The sequence below is a fragment of the Vicugna pacos genome, chromosome 28 (genome assembly GCF_048564905.1).
Source record: "Vicugna pacos chromosome 28, VicPac4, whole genome shotgun sequence".
Lineage (NCBI taxonomy): Eukaryota > Metazoa > Chordata > Mammalia > Artiodactyla > Camelidae > Vicugna > Vicugna pacos.
Genome location: NC_133014.1, coordinates 9,671,782 through 9,686,935, shown reverse-complemented (window position 1 = coordinate 9,686,935; position 15,154 = coordinate 9,671,782). Strand labels below are relative to the sequence as shown.

Below are 15,154 nucleotides of genomic sequence, written 5' to 3'. Positions count from 1 at the left end.
GAGCAGACCCCGTGGGACTCTCCTCGGCCAGGGTGGGCCGGCTCTCTCCAGGTCTGTGAGTGCACATCTCCGCCTCCTTGGACTTCAGGGTTTGTTTTGACAGCCACTGGGCTAAAAGTTTTCTACCCAGAGGGTTCATTCACTGCGGCATCCTTGTCACATGAAAGCGTGAAAGACCGTCAACTTTGACAGCCCCCAGTGAACCGCACTTCTGGGTTTCACCCCCGGGTTCGGGGTCCTTCCCCTGTTGACTCAGGGCTTGGGCATCTGATGCGCTTTGGCCAACAGGACACCAGCCAGTGGGGTGCAAATGGAGGTGAATGGTGCTTGCACACTGGGGTGCTCCTTCTTGGACCCCCTCCCCCCACCAACTGGGAGCAGCCCAGGCCATGGGAAGCGGCCGTGTGGCAGAGAACGGGGGCGCTCTGGGCCACAGCTCCAGCCAGGCGAGCTCCCCGCTGACAGCCAGCAGTGCCTGCCGGCCTCGGGAGACCTGCCACCCCGGCCGGTGCCACATGAGTGGGAAATCTGCCCGACTGAGCCCAGTCACCTGCAGAATCATGGGAGATAATAAAAGCCAGCTCTTTAAGGCAAAGGGTCAACGAACTTTATCTGTCAAGGGGCCAGAGAGTAAATATCTCAGGCTTTGCAAGTCATACAATCTCTGTAACACATCTCTCAGACGCGAGAACAGTGTCCAGTTAGGAATTAATGTGAGCAGGTCATCAATTGATTACTTAGACCTGTTTGGAATAAATGAGTAACTTGATGTGTTATAAAAAGCACCTACAAATAATGACTTATGACTATGAAAAAAAGCTGCAGATGTGGCAACCGCAAGTCACATATTACCCTATATTATAACATTGTCCACTTGACATTCAATAAATATGCTTTTAAAACAGTGTTTGTCCATCCGATTTATCCCTGGAGAACCAAAAAACTGCCACTCCCTCTCAAACGCTTTATGATGAGAGCATCAGCTCAGCGAGGAGGCAGAATTCTTCCAAACCCCCAGAAATAAAAATAAAACCAAATCCATAAATATTAAAATTGGAAAAGAAACAAAAAGGAAGTGGCCTGAGACCCAGCTCATCTGTGACAAAGTCTGGTCAGCCATTCTGTTTTTAATGCTTACCAAGAAAGGCAGCGGGAACAGCGCCGGTTCCTCAAAGAGAGCCAGGGAAAGGTCAACACAGATGAAGAAGTAGGTGGCCACCTGCATGGCCCAGTGGTTATAGAAATAGTAAAGTCTGACAAGGAAAAGAATGAAGAAGTTATGAGCCAAGAGCAGGGGTTAAACAGCACCCCAAATCCCATTAGAAGTCCCGTCTCTGGCCACCGTTCCTTTAAATTCTAGGGAGTGAGGGGCAGCATTTAATTGAGCACATACTACAAAACGCTAACAGGAAAAAAATCAAGGATATTGTCATATTGCAAAGCACATTCTCTTAACGGTCTCAAGCTAGAATTAGTATCCTCCTCATGGGGGGATTGTGAACGTAAGATGTACTTTTAGAGGACTGACGCAGAGCAAACCCTCAGTTAGAGTGACCTACGATTCCGTGGCACGGGCGCCTGGTTGACAATGTGCATCACCCCATCTGGACACGGCGGACTCAGATGGATCTCTCGGTAACGAGGTTCTCTTTCGATTGCAGGAACTATGCCCCCAGGCTGCCTGAGAGCACCCAGAGATGAGGCATTTGCTGTTTTGGGAGGCACTGACAGACACTCAGCCCTGATGATAAGACGTTTTTTTTCTTATTCTGAGCTCATCTTTGGTTCAACCCTTAGGGGGGGCAAGAGAAACGGCTGGATTCACCTATCCTGAGTGTTACCCATTTACTCATTTCTCTGTCCTTAGTATGTTTGTTGAATGCATCTCTCCCTGTGAGGCACCATGCTCTTTTAACTAAAAAACAGAACACACAAAACAAAGAAACAGCATCGAATTTTATCCAACTCTATGTGTTATATGCTTCACAAAATATTTGTGGAAACATCTTCAGTTTGGGTTCAAGTGTGAGAATAGAAAGTGCTAAGGGACAGGTGATTCCAGGTTAGAGCTGAACACTTTAATTACCTGATGGCCTGAGGGGATGTTTCGAACGGAACATTTCTGTTGTACTGGGCGTCGGAAACGTAGGCTGCTGCCAGGAGGAGGTCCTGGTCCTCGTTGGGAGAAAGTAAGGGGACAAAAACAGTCAGAGCAGGAAAGGACACTGCGTTTTCGTGTATAAGTATGCATCAGACATGAAAGGAAGCTCCCCTTCACCTGTCCCCTGACCCACCCGCCTCGCCAGAGGCAACCAACATTAACAGCCCTGCATGTTCACGTCCAGAGGTTTTCCTGGGCAGTGGGAATCCTGCCGTGGGGCTGAGACACAGGCATGATAAACGTCCTTCAAATCAAACACAGGCTCTCAGAGGAGGAAATGAAAACAAGAAAGCGCTGAATAGTATCCATAGATGTACTTACATGGCATGTATATACATACCTGTATAGGGTTCTGTGCCTTTATATACACATACATAAACATCAAATGAGATTTAGGCTACTTGATGGATGCTTAGAGGGCTTTTCAAGGGTAATTTTGACAAGTAAATTATTGCCTTTTCCGATGACTTTTGAACCTAACTCCCTCTCAAGGTATGACCCCCCTCTATACGGATACATAATTTTTTTTAATTTAAATAATTTACTGAGGTGAAATTCACAATCTAGAAATTAACCACTTTAAAATGAACAATTCAGTGGCATTCAGTACATTCACGATGTTGGTATACACGCACATAAAATAATAAAATTGTTCTCACATGATACAAAGCTTATTTTTTCACTCCATATATTCTGGACTTGTTTTATGACTATATATAGAGCTACCCTACGATTTTTAATAAATGCTTCTTCCTTTAGGTAAGTTTCTTTTTAAATATATTTTGAACACAACTACATTTAGTATTTTTAAATATATATCACACACACGTGGCTTTGTACCATATGAGTGTGTTTGTAGCGTGGAGTGTAACTTGTGGATGGAAGATATGTCATTTTCTATTTTGGTAGGTACGACCAAATTGTCTCCCCCGAAGTTACACATTTTATATGCCTCAAAATGGTACACGAACATATGTGTTTTCCTGTTTCTCACTAACATTAGTATGATTTTAAATGGTTGACCATATCCAATCAACCAAAGAAGCATCTTGTGATTTTAGTTTAATTTGCCCACGATCAGCACAGCAGAGACCTGACAGTGATGACTCACACTTCTGATTCTGTATAAACAAGATAAACAAAAAAACTCCATCGAATTTTATCCAACTCTATGTGTTATATACCTCACAAAATATTTGTGAAAACAAGATAAAGAACATATACAAGCTAACAGACTATTTAGACCTCCCTGTGTACTTCAGCAAAAAAACAGCCTGATTATCCAAGTGATTACCTGGGTTTCTTCCTCAAAATTAAGGACATCTTCCAACTTGGATTGGAATCGAAATCTCTCACGGGTCAGGCAACTCAATTTTGAAAATGCATGAAAGTATTCAGAGAGATTCCAAATTTTCTATCTGACTTTCATATCAAGAATCCGTAGCAGATATTTGTAGATGGAATAGAACCGTGTTTCCTAAATTTATTTCGTATTGCAACACTTTTGAAAAATACTGCATTAAAAACGGAAATATTAGTTATTAAGTCTCTTAACTGACATTTCATCAGAGGAGATATAAGGATGGCAAATAAGCACATGAAACAATGCTCAACATCTTTATTCATTCGGGAAACGCAGATTTAAGCCACAGTGAGATACCACTACCTATCCACAAAATGGCTAAAACTAAAGACAGACCATATCAAGTGTTGCCAAGGATGTGGAACAACTGGAAATCATGTTGGTAAGAATGGAAAACAGTGCATTTACGTTGGAAAACAGTCTAGCGGTTTCTTGGACATTCCACTCCTAAGTATTCACCAAAGAGACAGAAGCATCAGCAAGGGTTGGTTTGTTTTGTTTTCTTTTGTTTTTTTAATGAACACACACTAATTTTAAGGAAGTCTCATTAAGCCTCAAAGAGATCGTACTGGGGCAGCAAAGAACAGTAACAAGGTCTTGAACAGTAGCAAGGTTTTTGGAAAAAAAAATATTTAAAGCAAAATCTCTTAGAGCCACTATTGTGCCCAATTTTAAAAGATGATGGTACAAACACCCTTCTAGTCCCAGTGAAACACGTTGTCCAGAAACATAAGCAGTTTGACCATCATGCATTTGAGGTGCATCACCCACATACCTTCCAGGAGGAAAATGGAAGGAAAAAGAAAAACACTCACAGCAAATCCTCAGCCAGCCAGGTCCCAGGGGTTACCTCCATCAGACCTCACGGGGACTCCGGCATTGAATGATAGGAGCATCAGGGCACCCCTTCCAATTGTCCCCTTGCCAGCTGAAATCTTGCCTGTCGCATTTACGTATGCGGACACGTTTGTAATAGCTGGTTTACCTTCGCATTAACGTTTCAAAGCTTTCCCATTCTTAACAGCTATCCCGTTTCTAACACCTTTCTCCGCCTGAAAATCTCGTCTCTTCTATTTTCTGGCTTTGCTTGTCTTCCCTCCCTCCATCCCATTTGTGCACAACTTCGAAGTCTCCTGCCCATTTTTGCTCGGGAAGACATACTCTTAACAGGCAGGCTTGCGGTAACGCGCATTCTCACTTGTATTAAGGCCATTTGTATCTTCCCACGAAATGAATTGTTTTCCTGCAACTCAAAAATGTGGCTTATGTTAGGCATGCCAATCCCAAACTGCACATACTTTTCAAGTTTACACGCGAACCACTGCCCATATCTACCATGCAAATAGCAGGCACCAATTAGCAAATACTCCCCCAGATGCAGCTAAGTGGCTTCGCACCTCAAAGCAGCAGCCCCAGCCTAGGGGAGGCCCTGGTGACTGCCGGGACAGCTCTCACAATCCCCTTCAGAGCTTTCGCTTTTAAAGATCCCATTGCCCAGACCAACTGCATCAGAATCTCTGGGAGGTGGGACCCAGTGTTGAATTTTTAAAGCTCCCAGGGGATTCCAATGGGCAGACAAGATTGAAAAACCACTGGTCTATATATGGCCATTTTTCTACCGTTTCTCTTGTTTTGTGTTTTCATGGTACTGTGACTATAAATGATTCTTTTGACTTTTCCTTCTCTCCTTTTCTTATACCTGTGACACTTCCTTTCCACTCCCCAAGACTTAAAAACGTATTTAAGATTTTTCTGTTTTCTCCTCCCACCCTCCCAACTTTGTCAGCCTTCCTTCTGAGAAGGCAAATAACTTAAACCCCTCAGGGCGAGAGGAAGGGGAATATGCAGGAGGGAGGGAAACAGATTCCAGAAGTTCTGGTGGACAGCCAGCAAGTGTAGGAATAAACAGCTCGCAGCTCCAGATGGCGTTAAGTTGGGCAACAGGAACCTTGACAAAACCAAAGCTGATGATGGCCGTGCTTTAAAAAAAGCGACTTTATCTTGTTTAGGTATATGAGAAAATTAACATAAGATAAAGAGAAGTTACCAAGAATTTCAAGTAAAATTCTTCCCATGTCAGTTTTTCCCTCTGTCACTACAAGCGCTGTACCTTCTGTCTGTCTGTCTGTCTTGGCCTCCCTTCTTTCCTCCCATAGGCTGTGGGCACTCTGATGTCCACAATGTAACAGATCATTGCTTTCCGCGCAGCCCCCATTCAGAAAGCTTCCAGCGACTCCTCTGTGCCTACAGTGCCCCCAGAATCAAATGTAAAACCCCCAGCTTAGCACTTAGGGGCCCCACCATCTCCCCCTCTGTCTTGTCTCCCTCACTTTCCCTATGGGAGCCCTCTTCTCTGGCCTACCCTGGGGGACCCACTGTCCACTGTCCCACCGCCAGCCCCACCCCCACGCCTGATTTCTTGCTTGCCTAAAACCAGGAATATCCTTTCCACTTCCCTTTATTTGGGCCCATCTCAAATTTCACTTTCTCTAGGAGGGCTGCCAGTACCAGCAGCTTCCACTTCCACGTGGGAAGACGGCCAAGTGCAGCTGGGGTGGGGAAGTACACGGTGAGGATCACATACAGAGAAACGGCTGCAGCCCAGGGTGGGCTGGGAGCGGCAGCCATGGCAGGAAGGGTGACCCAACTGGTGGCAGCCCCGTGTGAGTATAAACACCTCGTGGCCCGCTGCGCAGACAACGACAACCTGCAGGCTGAGGGCAGCCTGAAGATGTGTTTTGATTGGCCCAGAGAGTGCTTTACAGATGCTGGCAACTAATTCACTTTTTTTTTTTTTTAAACTGGAGCTGACACAAAAATTTGAACTTCTGGTTTCTCTTCAAAAGATCATAACATCTGGCCACGCTGGGTGGTATTTCGGTAAGTTTTTGCAACCCACCCTGAAACTCGGTCACTTGAACAAATCCTTATTATTTCCCCAAATTCTGTGGGTCAGCCGGGCAGTCTTTCTGGTCTGGGCCAGCTTAGCCAGTCTCCATGGTCATCTGGGGCTAGACGGTCCCCAACAGCTGCACCCACAGGTCATGGCTGTGTGCCTCAGGCAGCAGGCGAGCCAGGGCTCTCTTACAAGGTCACAGGGCTCCCAGGAGCATCAGGAGAGCAAGTACCAATGCTGAAGCAATTCTCGTGCCTCTGCTCGGACCACGTCTGCTGATGTCCCATTGGCCAGAGCAAGTTTCATGGTCAATGGTCTCAAGAGGTGGAGAAACCAACTCCACCTCCCACTGTAAGGAGTTGCAAAGCCTCACTGCAACGGGAGACTGTATCTAGGTTGAGGAGAGTTCGCAGCCATTGTTTGCAATCTACGATAGCCCATGTGGCACCACCAGCTGCGGGTGGGTGGCTGCAGGTCATGGTCTTCGTGCAGGGGATGTGTCCTCCAGGTCACCATGAGCCCCAGTACCCTCCCCAGCTGAACCATTCCCACCTAGGCTGCTGCTTTTACGTTGCTCCCTGGCACCTGTGGGCATTTCAGCTTGTGACTCCCTGACCTAACTTACACTCTCCCAAGCCCTCCTGGTCACTGCCATTTCCTCCTGCGAAGAACATCTCTGAAAATCGCTCTAAAGGGACGTGAGGGGACCAAAAGCCTAAAAACAGCATGATCCACGAGTTGGATGAACAGATTTAAGAATAAGAACATTCAGAAAGAAGCACAGAAAGTATCAAGAGGTGATCACATAGAGTCACAGAGAAACAGCACAGGACGGGAGCTCTCCGCCTTAGCTGCACTTTCAATCGTTAGTAGCTTTAAAGTTACTGTTGCCCAGACCACACCCAGACCAATTAAATCAGGATCTCAGGGTGGAGCCTGAACCCAGATACAGTTTAAAAGCTCCCCAGGCAATTTTGACCAATGGCAAGACTGAGAATCACTGACCTCAGGTTATTTCTATTTCAAAGCTGAAAGTATTGGTAAAAGTACCAGAACTTGTCATCTTAGTCGCAGCCAAAAGAAACTTCAGGCAGAAAAGGGCTCTAAAAGACTACTTGAAAGGAGAAGGTGCAAATGCATTTCAGCTGACTAGGCAGTTTCTTATTAAGTGACCCAAAACTAACTTTTAAATAGGTTAACTGGGTTATATTGGCCGGCAAGCATCTGCGATCAGTGCTTCAGTTTAATGACTCAACCACTGCTGTTATCTCAGAAAATGGGGTTTTGCTGAGAACTACCTGTTGGTACCAGGCTCCTCACCTGTTATGCCTGCTCCCCTGGGGGACGTCTTTGAAAGACATTGAGAAGCAGATAAATAGCTGACCCCTGCAGCATGCATTAAGCCAAAGTCTCACACAGGACTCAGCCAGGACTGCTCTTGCATTTCTTGAAGTCTCAAATTACTAGTTTTTTTACACTCTTCTCTTATTTAGACAAAGAAGCATTAAGTACAGAGAGGAAGCCATGGACAGATTCAAGCTAAAAAAGATTTTCTTGCCACAGAAAAGATTTCTCTGGTGATCACAGCCCCATCTTTGCAGAATGAGAGGAGCAAAGCCTGGGCTGGGTCGGAGCTGGGGACCAAGAATCTGTCCCCTCCTTTTTCTCCTTGACCTGCTCCCTTAAAGGAGAGCGGACATGGTAGAATCCACCTGTTGCAAGTCACCAAGTCCCCTTGGGAGACCAGGAGGCCAAGAGGGAGCGATGAACCAGGCAGGGCTTTTAAACCCCGCACACAAGCCCGCCCTGTGGACAGTCTTGAGCAGACATGAGAAGAGGCAGGGGCCATAGCACACAGCAGCCCCGAGCTGAAGGGGCCAGCTGAGGAGAGGAAGGCAGGGCTAAAACACCTTCACCTCCCACACACTTGCACAACCAAAGGAAACGTAGCCCAGATGAGTGGACCCCTGGGAGGCCTGAAGCCTGGGGGTCATTAGGCTTGCCAGGCGCTGTACCCCGGGCTTGACCAACAAGATGGGTCTTCCTGACTCCTCCGAGATGGGTGTGATTGATCATCTCCGCCTCACAGAGGTGGAAACCAGAGGCTTCCAGCATCTTGTAATTCATAGCTAAAATTTCCTGAATCAGAGCCAGGTCTCTTTCCATTGGAGCCCCGCCTGCCTCTCTACTCTCTGAGCTCTTGTCCAGCGAAAGGAAAGAGCCCAAGAAGGATTCTTGAAAGCTCCAAGTCTTCCAAAGCTTAGGCTGTCGGAGAGAAAGCAGAGCTGAGCGACCGCGCAGACAGGGCCCGCGGGGATCAGAAGAGCCAGGGCTACATCAGCACTCCCAGACCCACACCCTGCAACCGTCTTCCCGGGCGTTTCCCTGCCACAGGACCCTCGCTCGTTTTCCCACTGGCCACTCAGACCCCGGGGGCGCGCCGTGTGGGGACTGCACCGCCAACACTGAGCCCCGGAGCCCGACCCCAGTTTGGCGCCCGCAGGGGGAGGCGACTCCGGGGAGGTCTCGGGGTGCGGGCTTGACAGCTCCCGTAACGACCAGAAAGTGCGGGGCTGCGTCCTGGAGCGGGGCGCTTCTGCGCTCCAGCGACTGTGTCTCCTGCACCCGGAGCACCAGGACCAAAGGACGGAGGACGCCCGGGGGCAGGGGGCCCCGCGCCCGCACCCCTACGCGGGGCCCTCGTTCCCAGCGCCCGGCGCCGTCTGGGCTCGGGATTGCTCTCCACGCGGGGGTCTCAGGGACCACGGGCGCGAGGCCAGGGGACGCTGCTGTCGGCGCGTGGCCACCAGCCCCCGGGACGCCCTTACCTCCAGGGCGGGCGGCTCCTCCGGGGGCGGAGGGCGCGGGCGGTGCATCCCCGCGGCTCGGCGGGCCCCGGGCATCGCGGCGGCGGCGGCGGCGGCGCTCGTGGCCGGGATGCTGGAGCGTCTGGGCCGCCGCCGAGGCGGACTCTGCCCTCGGGTGGCCGGAGGGCCGGGCTCCGCGCGCTCCGCTCGGCCCTTCACGTGACCGCGGTGGGGCCCGGGGGGCGGAGGGCCGGGGGCGGGCGCGGCGGGCTCCCCCACTCCGGCCCCTTCCCGCCCGGCCTCCTGGTGCGCGCTGGAGTCGGGGGCGGGGACGCGGTTTCGCGGGGGCAGGGGCGGGACATGAGGGGCCAAGCCGGGAAGAGGGGCTGGGGGCGCCAGGGTTAGAGGGTCCGAAGGCAGAGGGTCCCAGTCCTGCGCCTCGGGCATGACTGCGCCTAGCCCTCTGTCTCAGTAAACTAGAAACAAGACCTTCCTCTCTGGATTGTTTCGAGATTAAATGAGTTAATATATTCAGTGACTGCCACTGGCAGGTGCCCAGTAAGCGTTGGTTCCCTCCCCGTCTTAGTGGAACCCCAGGAGGGCTGGTGTAAGCAGCTTTGGGTAGGAAAGGCCGCTCTGCAGGAGGCTCCTTCTGCCTGGTCACTAACCTTAAACCCGGCACCCCCTTACTCTTCTCATCTCCGCCGGGGCACATTTTCCAAATCTTTTGGTCACATGATACTAACCCTTGTCTAACTTGTTGGTTTTTCCCGTAGATCAAAGCAGTAGAAATGGAGAATAAGCGTAGTTAATAGGACCAAATCTCTTCCCTGGCTTCCCCTTAAGTAACCTCGCAAACACACTGTGTGGATAAGACAGCATTTAAAGGAAAGATCGTGACACGTCTGCACGCAGTGGGAGACGAGGACGACTCTGACCTCCTACCTCAGTGCTTAACCGAGTTTATTTCCCCTTTTCCCTTTAAAATTTTTATGACTTAGCAGAATCTTGGGAGGTCGTTCTAGGGGAAACCCTGAGTCCATCTCCCTAGATTGCTGGCATTCTGATGAAAAGCAACTTGACTTTCTACCAACATTTTCCTCTCATGAGTATGCATTCTGAGCATGGAGCCGCTGGACCTAAGTTGGGTAACACTGGGTGAGGACTCAGAGAGGGGGTAGATACCTCTGGGGATGGGGGTGCCAACCCACCTCCCTTACCCTGGGGTACCCCCAGGTCCAGCCTGACCAGGAATTTGGGGTTAGCAGAGCTGCTGAATTTTGAAAGAAATCAGAAATCTAGATTTTCATAAGGATGTTCCTGATTATTTTTTAGATATTGGTTGTGAATTTAAAATAAAAATAATAATAAATATTTGCAATCTGATTCTTAGGTGGGCCTTGGTCTACAGGGCAGGTGGTCCTGGGTTCCAGTACCAACCAACTTCACTGACACTTCTCAAAGGAAGAAGAGGCCTGGTGAGGTCACCTACTGACCCTGGTCACCTACTACGAGGCATGGTGTCCCTCTGGGCTCATCAGGAATCTGTGCTAGGTACTGATGGATGCCAAGGTCCTGGTCCAGCACTGTGGCAGGAAGAACTATGCCCCACTCCCCCCAAAAAGATTCCACATGCTAATCCCTGGGACTGTGAATCTGCTGGTTTATTCCTCAAGAGAGACTTTACTTTAACCTGTAATTCAGGTTACCAATCAGTTGACCTTAAAATTATCCTGGATTATCTAGATTGAGCCCTTAAAAGCAGAAAAGGAAGGCAGAAAGGGAGATGAGAAATTGGTGGTCGGAAGAACTTAATGTGCTACTGCCTTGAAGACGGAAGGGAACTGTAAGAAATTGAATTCTGCCAACAGCTTGAATAAACCTGGAAAGGAATTCTTCCCCAGAGCCCCCAGGAAGGAACATAGCCCTGCCAACACCTTTATTTTAGTTTTGTGAGACTCAGAGCGTAGAATCCAGCCCTGCCTTGCTGGACTGCTGACCACAGACTGTGAGCTAATACATGGATGTCCATTTAAGCCCCTAAGTTTGTGGCATTTGGTGACACAGCAAAGAAAATGAATATAGGACACTGGCCAGCAATTCAATGCCAGAGTCAAGTTCTTGCAGTGAGGCTGGCCTGCAATGAGAATAGTATGTGACCCCAGCTCCTTAGTGGGCGTGCCCGACACTGCATTTGCCGCCACCCACCCACCCTCTGGTTGTTCCTTCTCAATTAGAACATCACACCCCCCTGGGAGGCCCTTCCTCAACTTCTCCCAGTCAGTGGATCACTTCTTCTCTGTGGTCCCATGCTCTTCATGAACACAACCGCACGGTGCCTCAGTTCTTCTATTTGTGTGTGTTGTCCCACCCCACTAGACCACAAGCACCTGGCAGAGGAAGGGCAGGAAAACTTCATCTTTGACCCCCAGCTCCCAGCACAGAGGAGACATATGACAAGTAAGTGAAACACTAAAGCAGAACTCATACCAGCTTGTAGCCCATGACCCCTGTCTACAGGGTGCCTGCAAGAATTACTTCTTATCACGGTTTATTGTGTGAATTACCATAAAACTCTCTGCATGCTCTTGAGAAAAGACAATTGTTCTATTTTGATCCAGAGTTGCTGCGCCCAGCACAGCTCGGGACCGTGTCTGACGACGGGCGATGCAAGACTTAAGAAACAAAGAGACAAAGTAAAGAGCAAAGATGGGACCAGGGGACTCAAGATCTCATGGATCTAGAGTGCCGAAAGCCTGGTCAACATCATATTTATTAGAAGTATACAGCTCAGAAAAAAATGCAGTCAAAGAGAAGTAGCTTTAGATATTCCATGCAGTAAGCACTAAATTCTGCTTGCTGATTAACTGATTCGTTTCAGGCCTATCCCTTCCAGAAACAATCTCCCTTCTCAGGGTATGCAAAATTTCTAAGTCTATCCTGTTATTGCCTCCGGGAGATCTCGAGATAGCAAATATTTTCCCTGGGTCAAACCGCATGCTTTCATGCCACAACAAAGTTCTGTTATTGGATGATCTGGCTTTCCAGGACCGCCCATTGTTTTACCCTAAGGAAATATCTGCCCTCCTTCGCACCCTTAGGGTCAATCTCAGGATTGCCTCTCATAAATTGTCTTTAGCATAATACATGCTATAGGTCATCTACTGCGTAAAACATTAAAACAAAGCAAGCACGTGCATTTTAAGCAAGCAAGTGTGAATACAATGTTTTAAGCTCCTGGAAATCTAGGTGTGGCTTGTCTTCTAGATGTTTGTTGTCCAGCAGCTTGTTTCCCAGCACAGAGTCGTGACTTATGGGATGGTTGTTTCACGGTGGGATCTTTTCAAACGGCTTTTCTTCTGTAGAGCGTAAATGCGTTCGTTGTAAAGAGTAGAAACAACTCATCAGAGATAACCACTGTTTGTGAGTGACGTCCTTCTCCGCCTCTCTTTACCTGCACACATTTCACATGCAGGGATGAGGCTCTAGGGGAATGAGATGCCATTCCTCCCTGCAGACCCCACTGATCCTAACCTTCTGTCTACATCCCTCCTACCCAGGACCAGAATCAGGCCAGGCCTCTACCCACTCTCTCCCTAGAGGAGGAGCCTGCTTGGTTTAGGCTGATCTACATAGGGTATTTTCCTGGCAACAGTTACCAAAAGAAGTATGTCCCTTAAGTTCGTTCAACCCGACTAAAAAGAAGCTATGGGCTTAAGAGGAAAGGTTTTTTGGGGGAGGGTATAGCTCAAGTGGTAGATTGCATGCTTAGCATGCATGAGGTCCTGGGTTCAATCCCCAGAATAAATGAGTCAATCTAATTACCTCCCCCGACCAAAAACAGCAAAAAAAAGCAAAAAAAAAAAAAAGAGGAAAGATTTTTTTCTCTCTCCCCCTCCCCTTCTCCTATAAATATAAATTAAAAAAAACAGGGGGGAGGGTATAGCTCAGTGGTAGAGTGCATGCTTAGCATGCACGAGGTCCTGGGTTCCAATCCTTAGTACGGCCATCCAAAAAATAAATAAATAAGTAAACCTAATTACCTCCCCCTGCAAAAAAATTAAAATTAAAAAAATTTTTAATAAAATAAAATTTTAAGAAAACCAAAAATGTGTATTCCTAATGGCCACTGGCAACCATCTTGCAGGCAGTCTTGGGTGCAGGTGATGCTGTGGACGGCAGAGCAGAGAGGTACAGGCAGCCAGGTCTCTTAGGGCCATGCGGAGAGACTGCTTTTTGGTATCTCCCTCCTTAGAACCGCCTAACTGTTGCACATAGAGTTATGCGAGCTATTATAGGACCCAGGAGACAGATGCAGTAGGTCTGGAGGGCTGATAGGAAAAAAACCTGCAAGACATTGAATGGTGGTTGTACCCTGCCTGGAGTTTGAATATCTTTTGTACATTTTTTTTAAAGAATGCATATACCTATATTTTCTGATAAATGAATAAAATATTTCCTGGAAGGATGCACAATTAAATCAGAATTGATGCTCTCCTTTGAGCACGCAGCCCAAACAACAGGGAGTAGAAACGTAATGGGGGAGACACTTTTTTCTCTTGCTTTATACTTTTCTGTAAGGTTTTATTTTCCACTCTATTTCTATATTCTATTTGTGTTTGCCCATGCCAAAATCAACAGGGATGTGGGGATGGAATTTAAATAGCAATTTTGTCCATTAATTAAAAAATATTTTCCGTGATGGAAAAAATTAAAACTCTGGTAATTATGCCTGACAATGTCTGTTCCCGGCAGCATCTCTGCAGGGTGAGAAGGAATTCGATTTAGAAAGCACAGCCTTTAGAAGCCAGTTAACATAAAGCCCACCCTATTGCAACTCTTCGGGGTGCTGAATTGGTTTGCTAGGGCAGCTGTAACAAAGTGCCACAGACCGGGGGGCTTAAACGACAGAAATTTTTTTTTTCACAGTCCTGGAGGATAGAAGTTCAAGATCAAGGTGTCAGCAGGTTGGTTTCTTCCAAGGGCTCTCTCCCTTGCTTGTAAGTGGCTGTCTTCGCCTCCTTGTGTCTTCACGTAGCTTTCCCTCTGTGCATGCCTGTGTCCACATTTCCAGTTCCTCTAAGGACAGCAGTCATCCTGGACTAGAGTCCACCCTGATGACCTCATTGTAGCTCAATTACCTTTGTAAAAACTCTAACTCCAAACAGGGTCACATTCTGAGGTACTGGGAGGTTAGGACTTCAGCTTATGAATTGGGAGGCACACAGGCCAATAACAGGTACCATCCCCACTTTATTATCTTTTCTTTTTGGGGGGAGAGGTGGTAATTAAGTTCATTTATTTATTATTATTATTTAATGGAGGTACTGGGGATTGAACCTAAGCACACAGTTTACCACTGAGCTATACCCTCCCCCCCATCCCCACTTTAGAGTTAAGGAAACAGATGCTCAGAGAGGAGAATCAACCTGTCCCAAGTCACACAGCCTGAAAGTAGTGGCACTGGGATGGCAAACCCAGACCTACAGGCATAGTGGAATTTCCACTCCATTCGCTCTCTCTGGAAATAGCTACTAGGTAGTTCTAGCTGAGAAAATGAAGAAAGTTAATATTTAAATGAAGAATTCTGCTTAATTCTGCCTAACCAAAGAATTTGCCAGTTACCCCCTAGGATCCCATGGGATTTGGTGGAAGTGTTTTAAACACTGCCGCGCAGCAATCTGGACGCGTGAGTAAAGACAAGAGTCACGGTTGACAATGGGGGCAAACCTTCTCAAACTCACTTCCCTGGCAGCCCAGTCCCTGCCTGATCTTTGACCTGCATCTCCTTCTCCCTCCCCTCACATGCTCTGCTCCTTTCTTTTCTTCTGGAAAATTCACTGCTTTTATTATTTGCACAGAAAGAGATGCAAACAGCCCAAATGCCCATTAAGAGAGGACTGGTGGACTAAGCCGTGGTACCTTCA

At 47.8% G+C, this 15,154-nt stretch overlaps 1 protein-coding gene across 1 annotated transcript in view; it reads right to left on the bottom strand.

Moving 5' to 3' along the window:
• The window catches only part of LOC102532100 (two pore channel protein 2-like), a 32,999-nt gene extending 23,548 nt beyond the window's left edge, over positions 1–9,451 (bottom strand). Inside the window, exons 1-3 of the mRNA XM_072951448.1 lie at positions 9,249–9,451; positions 2,087–2,175; positions 1,139–1,253 (exon numbers count right to left, since the gene is read on the bottom strand). Coding sequence (XP_072807549.1) covers positions 1,139–1,253; positions 2,087–2,175; positions 9,249–9,323 — 279 coding nt within the window. The 5' untranslated portion in view covers positions 9,324–9,451. The remainder of the gene's footprint in view (positions 1–1,138; positions 1,254–2,086; positions 2,176–9,248) is intronic.
• Positions 9,452–15,154: the final 5,703 nt, after the last annotated feature.